At 34.6% G+C, this 9,047-nt stretch overlaps 1 protein-coding gene across 7 annotated transcripts in view; it reads left to right on the forward strand.

The window, feature by feature from the left end:
* Window positions 1-9,047, forward strand: part of LOC106469055 (Down syndrome cell adhesion molecule-like protein Dscam2) — a 77,591-nt gene that overhangs the window by 15,329 nt on the left and 53,215 nt on the right. For all 7 annotated transcript variants that reach the window (XM_022397452.1, XM_022397455.1, XM_022397449.1 and 4 more), the window contains 5 exons: window positions 226-633; window positions 3,759-3,914; window positions 5,800-6,087; window positions 7,525-7,644; window positions 8,612-8,785. In XM_022397452.1, the coding sequence (XP_022253160.1) occupies window positions 226-633; window positions 3,759-3,914; window positions 5,800-6,087; window positions 7,525-7,644; window positions 8,612-8,785 (1,146 nt within the window). The remainder of the gene's footprint in view (window positions 1-225; window positions 634-3,758; window positions 3,915-5,799; window positions 6,088-7,524; window positions 7,645-8,611; window positions 8,786-9,047) is intronic.

A 9,047-nucleotide genomic window follows, 5' to 3' on the forward strand; every position in this document is an offset into this window, starting at 1 on the left:
CAATTATATGGTGTTATCAGACCACATTTAACACTAGTACAATTATATGGTGTTATCAGATCACATTTAACACTAGTACAATTATATGGTGTTATCAGATCACATTTAACACTGGTACAATTATACGGTGTTATCGGATTATTTACACTGGTAGAATTATACGATGTTATCAGACTACATTAAACACTGGTACAATTATACGGTGTTCTCCTTTACTCTTTCTAGAGAAACCACCCAGGTTAACAAAAGTGTTTCACAAGCAGTTGCTGATGCCAGGAGCCGAGGTGTCTCTCAAGTGCGTGGCAATAGGATCACCCCTCCCACAAGTGTTTTGGACGCTAGATGGAGCTGCCCTACCGTCGAACAGGCGATTACAAACAGGAGACTTTGTCGATGTGAACGGTACTCTCATAAGTTTCGTTAACGTGAGTGACCTTCGTCTTGAGGACGGTGGAAACTATCAGTGCCTAGCTAATAATCAAATCGCCACAGCCACACATGAGGCTAGAATTGATGTGATTGGCCGTCCTTTCATACGTCCAATGGAAAACCTAACTGTTGTTACTGGCCGCTCTCTTGAAGTTAGGTGTCCTGTGTCCGGACATCCTATAGAAGAGGTCTACTTCAGGAAAGGTCAGTCAGAGTTTCTGATAAGATCTTTTTCTAAGCTCAAAGCTACTTTGTATGAAAGTTTTTGGAAAGCAAACAAATAAGAAACGGACTCTATCTCGTAGGTGAATACCGTCTTTGATCTATAAATTGTTTATTCTGTACGTTGTTTTTCTATGCCTTGCTTGTTCGCTACAAGGTTTGTTCTGTACAGCTTTTGTTCTATACCTTGTTTTGTCTTTTCTGCATATTGTTTGTTCTGTACATTATTCTGTATATTGTTTGTTCTGTACATTGTTATGTGTATCATTTTTATGTACATTGTTTGATCTTTCCTTTCTTCTGCACCTTGTTTGTTATTTACAGTATTTGTTCTGTACTTTTTCGGTACCTTGTTTGTTCTGTAAATTGTTTATGCAACTGTATTTTGTTCTGTATCTTGTTTCTTCTTTACAAAATTTGTCCTGAACAAGACGGTTCTATATTTTGTAGTGTACTTTCTTAATTCTAAAGCATTTCTATACCATGTTTGTTCTATACCTTCATGTTTTGTACATTTTTAGTTATTTCTTCTTCTGGTGAAAATCGACTACTTTTCATTTATTTCATTCTCTAGAAACACATGTTTATATTCTATCGCTGTTCACGTGGTGAGGTAAAATATTGACCGTGTCGTTTTGGTTGTTTTTAATTATTCCCAATAACTCTGTATAGCTTGTGTTCACTTACAGGTAACTAAGAGAATGTTGTGTTTGGAGAATGTACTTACTTCCCTGTATCTTCTTACATTGACAGTGTTTTCTTAATATCACTCATCGGAGAAGTCTACACATCCCAAGTCCGGTAATTTCAAGATGGGAGACAGACACCCCATGATATTAATCTTAATATTTATTAGTTTCAGTTAAAACTTTAAAGGAAAACATCCAACGAGCCCTCAAAGTGAACTCAAAATAATAAATAGTTGACAGAGGTTCAAGGATATAACTCGAACACTTGGCTTTCTTCCTTCGCATGCATCACCGTTTACAGCCACTTGTCATTACTCCATTCACTCTATGACTTCATATTGTCACTTGTCATTTCTCCATTCACTCTATGACTTCATATTGTCACTTGTCTTTCTTATTCTCTGCATGACTATAATTTGTCACTTTTCCTTCCTTCACTCTCTGTAAGATTAAATATTGCCACTTGTAATTTCTTCATTCTCTATATGATATCATATTGCCACTTGTCCTTTCTTCATTTCCTGTATGACTTTATATTGTCACTTGTCCTTTCTTCATTTTCTGTATGACTTTATATTGCCAATTGTCATTTCTTCATTTTCATGACTTCAAATTGCCACTTATCATTTCTTAATTCTCTGTATGACTTCATACTGCAACTTGTAATTTCTTCAATTTCTATGACTTCATATTGCCACTTCTCATTTCTCCATTCACTGTATGACATATTGTCACTTATCCTTTCTTCATTTTTTTATGACTTGATATTGCCACTTATCCTTTCTTTATTCTCTGTATGACTCAACATTACCACTTGTTATTTTTTCATTCTCTGAATGGCTACATATTGCCACTTGTCATTTCTTCATTTTCTGTATGACTCAACATTGCCACTTGTCCATTCTACATTCTCTGTATGACTTTCTATTACCACTTGTCCTTTCTTTATTCCTTGTATCACTTCATATTGCCGCTTGTCCATTCTTCATTCACTTTTTGACTTCATATGGCCTCTTATCATTTCTTTATACTCTGTATGACTCAACATTCTTGTCCTTTCTTCATTCCCTCTATCATTTCATATATCCACTTGTCCTTTTTAAGTTCTTTTATGACTTCATATGTTTCCACTTGTCCTTTCTTCATTCCCTCTATCACTTCATATAGCCACTTGTCCTTTTTAAGTTCCTTTTATGACTTCATATATTTCCACTTGTCCTTTCTTCATTCCCTCTATCACTTCATATATCCACTTGTCCTTTTTAAGTTCCTTGTATGACTTCATATATTTCCACTTGTCCTTTCTTCATTCCCTCTATCACTTCATTTATCCACTTGTCTTTTTTAAATTACTTTTATGACTTCATATATTTCCACTTGTCCTTTCTTATTTCTTCTATCACTTCATATATCCACTTGTCCTTTTTAAGTTCCTTTTATGACTTCATATAATTCCACTTGTCCTATCTTCATTTCCTTTTTGACTTCATATTGCCACTTGTCCTTTCTTCATTCCCTCTATCACTTCCTATTGCCACTTGTGATTTCTTCATTCTCTTTTTTGACTTCCTATTGCCACTTGTGATTTCTTGATTCTCTGTATGATTTTACATTGCCACTTGTCCTTTCTATATCCTTTGTATCACTTCATATTGCCATTTGTCCTTTCTATATCCTTTGTATGACTTCATATTACCACCACTCGTTTCTTCATTCATTGTATGACTTTATATATCCACTTGTCATTTCTTCATTTTCTGTATGAGTTACTTTTGCCACTTGTCCTTTCTTCATTCCTTTTATGTTTTCATATTGCCACTTGTTATTTCTTCATTGACTGTATTCATATTGCCCTTTATTCTTTATTCATTTTCTTTATGACTTCATATTGCCACTTGTCATTTCTTCATTCTCTGTATGACTCAACATTACCATTTGTCATTTCTTTATTCTCTGTGTGACTTCATATTGTCTCTTATCTTTTCTGCATTCTCTGTATAAATTCATATTCCCACTTGTAATTTCTTCATTTTCTATATGACATCATATTACTAATTGTCCTTTCTTCATTCTTTGTATGACTTACTTTTGCCACTTGTCCTTTCTTAATTCCCTTTATGACTTCATATTTTCACTTATCATTTCTTCATTCACTTTATGACTTTATATTGCCTCCTGTCCTTTCTTCATTTTCAATATGATTCCACATTGCCACTTGTCCTTTCTTCATTCTCTGTCTGACTTTCCTTTTGCTGTCACTTGTTCTTCTATTTTCAACCCTAAAAATTGAGTTTTTCTAAGGGTTTTCATATTTAAAAAGTAAAATTTTAAATTACAACCTGATTAAAGTAATAACTTGCTCGTTGCTGATTCGAATATTTGTAGCTTTCTTTAAGTATTACATTGATTATCGTTTAGATGGACGAACTATTCCAACAACACATAGAGTCAAGACACAAGATTGGATGCTTATAATCCGTGAAATAAGAGCCGAAGATGGAGGGCTTTACAGCTGTATTGCTGAAAATGGCCAGGGAGAAAATGCAATAAAATACTTCGAGTTAAAAGTTCTTGGTGAGTTTAATATTTTCAATCTTGAAATTATTTTATATTTCATTTGAAAACATTACATAAATCACATGACAAGAACTTTTCAAACGTATGAGTGAAAAAAAAACACTAAGCACGTTATAAAAGGATTTATGGAAGTATAAATGACTTGGCCACTAAGTACGTTAGAAAAGAAGTGCAGGTGTAACAAATGCAGCTTGATACAAAAGTCGGTGTTTAAAAAGTAAGGGGTATAAGAAATATATGACTCACCCTCATAACCTAATGTACACAGACTCAGCTATTGATAATTTAACCATTCAGTTTCTGAGGGGTGTAATGGTTCTATGACTCACACTCATAACCTAATGTACACAGACTCAGCTATTGATAATTTAACCATTCAGTTTCTGAGGGGTGTAATGGTTCTATGACTCATTCTCATAACCTAATGTACACAGACTCAGCTATTGATAATTTAACCATTCAGTTTCTGAGGGGTGTAATGGTTTTATGACTCACCCTCATAACCCTAATGTACACAGACTCAGCTACTGATAATTTAACCATTCAGTTTCTAAGGGGTATAAGGGATCTATGACTCAACCTCATAACATAACGTATTCAGACTCAACTACTGATAGTTTAACCATTCAGTTTCTAAGGGTTGTAATGGTTTTATGACTCCCCTCATAACATAATGTATATGGACTCAACAAATTATATTCAACTATTCAATGTCAGGGGTCTCTATGGCCTACCATGTATACCTTTAAAACATTGTTTCAGCAATTAACAGTTAAACTATTAAATTTAGTATGGCCACAAAAACAACCAAATTTCTGCTCGAAAAATGCACAAAAGATTTTATAACTGTTGCTGAATATTGTTCAATACTGAAACAATGCACACAAGATTGTGTAATTGTTGCTAGTTAATATTTAATATTGAAGCCATACACCCAATATAGTTTAGTTGTTCACGAATATTGTTTAATTATTGAAGCAATGCTCAAAAGATTGTATACCTGTTGCTGAATAGTGTTTAATACATCTATTAAATATAGTTGAAATTTAACTAATATCGTATTTTTCTATCAAAAGAAGGATAATGTCATTCTTCTTATTACAAATATAGATAACTTGGCGATTGTTTAACCTATTATTTAATTTTGTTATTTTCGTCGCCTATGCGGTTTTGATTGTATTTGTTATTTTGTTTGTAGAATATTTCGACTTTATTTGCAGTATAGTAAAGCTAAGGAAAGAACACATAACTGCTGGAAAAAAACCTTGATCTGAGGATTGAATACGTAACTGCTGAAAAGGTCTTGATATGAGGGGAGAACGCGTCACTGTCGAAAAAATCTTGATATGAGGGAAGAACGCGTCACTGCTGGATAAAACCTTGATCTGAGTGAAGACCACGTCCCTGCTGGAAAGATCTTGATCTGTGAGAAGGACACGTTACTGCTGGAAAGACTTTGATGTGAGGGAATAACATGTCATTGCTGGAAAGATCTTGATCTGAGTGAAGAACACGTCACTGGTGGAAAAAACTTGATCTGAGGGAAGAACACGTCACTGCAGGAAATATTTTGATATGAGGGAAGAACGCGTCACTACTGGAAATATCTTGATATGAAGGAAGAACGCGTCCCTACTGGAAAGATCTTGATATGAGGGAAGAACACGTCACTGCTGGAAATACTTTGATCTGAGAAAAGAACACATTGATTCTGGAAAGATCTTGATCTGAGGGAAGAACATATTAGTGATGATCTAAAACAAATATTTTCTTAGAATTAATTTTCGCACCATTTCTTATATCACACGAACTAAACTCGTAAAATATAGCTATGTTAAACCAGACTGTAGAGAAAGTTGAAACTTTTAAATTATTTTTTCAGCTGCTCCAGTCGTCAGTCCATTTTCATTTCCAAAGAATTTAGAGGAGGGAATGAGAGCAACAGCATTATGCACAGTCTTGGCCGGAGACTCTCCAGTCAGACTGGCTTGGTATAAAGATGACCAGCGTATACAAGACATCAGTGGCAACATGAGAATTGTGTCCATCAGTGAATTCATCCTCTCCCTCATCATTGACACTGTTGACCGACACCACAATGGAAACTACACGTGCGAAGCAAGAAACAAGGCAGCATCTGTTAATATAAGTGCTGCTATGTTTGTGAGAGGTAGGGTATGTCAGAGACTAATTCCAGTTTTTATCTGTTTCACATGTGACGTGAGATTTAAGAAACTAATTCTACCCTTATTCAGTTCTGCACACGAGGTAACTATTTCTACCTCCATCGGTTTCACGTGCAAAGTGAAATATTGGAGACTACGTCTAGTTTCAACCAGTCTCACATGTAAAGTGAGTTGTAGGAGACTAACAGTCATCCGTTTCAGATGTAAAGTGAGTTGTAGGAGACTAACAATCATCGGTTTCACATATAAAGCGAGTTGTAGGCCACTAATATTCATCAGCTTAACATGTAAAGTGAGTTGTATGAGCCTAATATTCTTCAGTTTCAGATGTAAAGTGAGTTGTAGAAGACTAATATTCATCAGTTTCAGATATAAAGTGAGTTGTAGGAGACTATCAATCATCGGTTTCACATGTAAAGCGAGCTGTAGGACACTAATATTCATCAGCTTAAACGTAAAGTGAGTTGTATGAGACTAATATTCATCAGCTTCACACGTAAAGTGAGTTGTAGCAGACTAATATTCATCAGTTACAGATGTAAAGTGAGTTGTAAGAGACTAACAATCATCGGTTTCACATGTAAAGCGAGTTGTAGGACACTAATATTCATCATCTTAACACGTAAAGTGAGTTGTATGAGACTAATATTCATCAGCTTCACACGTAAAGTGAGTTGTAGAAGACTAATATTCATCATTTTCAGATGTAAAATGAGTTGTAGGAGACTAATGCTAGAATCCATCTGTTGTACATGAAAAGTGAGTTGTAGGACACTAATAGTCATCAGTTTCACATGCGATGTGAGGCTTAGGAAACTAATGCTAGTAAATATTAGTTCCACACACAAAATGAAATATAGGAGCCTAACTATAATCTCCACCATTTTTATGTACGAGGTGAGATACAAGAGATTAATATCCTTCAGTTTTACACAAAAGGAGACTAACCTATTCTTCATTAGAATCGCAGGCAAGAAGAATAATTCTAGTTTTTATTAGACAGCTTTACTCTTCAATAACTTGTTAGTCTAAATAATTTTGATGTGAAGAATACATAAGACAGTTTCTCGTCTCCGCCTATACACGAGATAAGGCCAGATGTAGAGAAATAATTACAGTTTCCACGTGGTTTGAGAGATCTGAAGGTAATCCTTGTATCTAATTATACCTCTTTAAATTTATGATAAATACTAGCTTTTGCCTGCGTTTTGTCAGATGACGTAGTGTGCAGGAGGCTAGAAAAAATAATCATAAATTTGTCTCTAGATTTGGAATACAGAGATTAGCTTTGTTTGTGTAAATTGAGAGTTTAATAAAGCTACCTTTGACCTTAAAGAATTTGTTAAAATATGATTTAATTTCTCCACTGAGCAAGATAATTCAAGAGGAGGCAGAAATATTTCTCCTTTTCAATCTTTTAGCGTCTCCTCGTTGGAGAATAAAGCCAACAGAAACACGTGTTGTCTTGAGCCAATTGGTGAGACTCGACTGTCAGGCAGATGGCCAACCCAACCCTGTAATACGGTGGAAATATAGTAGAAGTAAGTTGTTTAACTCAGCCTTGTAATACAGTTGAAATTACAGCTCTGTAATAATAAAAAATACGATAGAAGTAAGTAGAACAATAATAACTTTCAAAAGAAACGACGGTCTTTAGATATTAATTAAACATAAGGGCTTAGGATTAGTAAATATATCAATGTCATCCGGTTTCATATCTCTTAAAATATTGGCGACGTAATATCAAGTAATTTCAGGATATGAACTTAGAAATTAAATCGATAACTTAAGCGACATAACGTCTGCGACATGTGCGTGTATGGACATCTTTTGAGTGATAGTTTGTACTTTTGAATCACTTTTATTCTTTATTTTAGAAGATAAAACGATTAATTGAAATAAGATTCAACTTTTGTTTCGCCAAGATATTTAAAGTTAGAGTTTGCATTACAACAATTTCAGACAAAAAGCCTGGAAACAAAGGTTAGAACTTTGCAAGTGCGAAAAAAACACACCGCAGGAATGTGGTAAAAAGTAAAAACACACATCAGCAATGTAGTTAAAAGTAAACACACTGAAAGTCCGAGAAGAACATAAAACCCGATTTCGTCTGTAATAAAAAATATCATCTTTTCAGCTTCATTTAATATTAACAAGTTTGAGTTAATTATGGAGCTAGAGCAGCGTATTAAAGTATTAATTATTTACGCAACCCTCATTCAAATATATTTTTTGTAACAGAGAATATTATGTTTCAAAAGAATACGTGTATACAATGTTGCTTACTGGCTGTTTCCCATAGAGCTAAATACTTACGATTTTAACCTTTTTTTAACTTTAAAACGTGTCTTTCCTTCAGAAAAGCAATTTTCAGAATATATATTTCTGGTTCTAATATATACACTTTAAGGAGTTATTCAATATATCATTGTATCAACGTTTTGGAGAAAAATTTCTTCATATTCACTTCTTAACTAAATGTGCATTGATTTTGTCTAACGCTTTCAGAAAGAGGGTCCTCACACTATAAAAACATAATTAGTGGACCACACAAACACGTGCTGGAGAACGGTTCTCTTACAATAACAGGAGTTTTGAGTTCGGACTCAGGCTACTACATGTGTGAGGCAGACAACAATGTGGGCCACTCTTTAACCGAAACTGTTCCACTAATAGTTCAAGGTAGGTAGGAAACCTAAGACTAAGATTCTTTTACTTAGTAAAGTCCAGAGAAAAAGAGTAGATTGGGGTGAAGTTACTTAGTAAAGTCTAGAGAAGGAGAGCAGACTGTGGTGAAGTTACTTAGTAAAGTCTAGAGGAGGAGAGTAGACTGGAGTGAACTTACTTAGTGAACTCTAGAGGAGGAGAGTAGACGGGGCTGAACTTACTTAGTAAAGTCTAGAGGAGGAGAGCAGACTTGGGTGAAGTTACTTAGTAAAGTCTA

This window comes from Limulus polyphemus, unplaced genomic scaffold, assembly GCF_000517525.1.
Source record: "Limulus polyphemus unplaced genomic scaffold, Limulus_polyphemus-2.1.2 Scaffold3277, whole genome shotgun sequence".
In the NCBI taxonomy this organism is placed as follows: domain Eukaryota; kingdom Metazoa; phylum Arthropoda; class Merostomata; order Xiphosura; family Limulidae; genus Limulus; species Limulus polyphemus.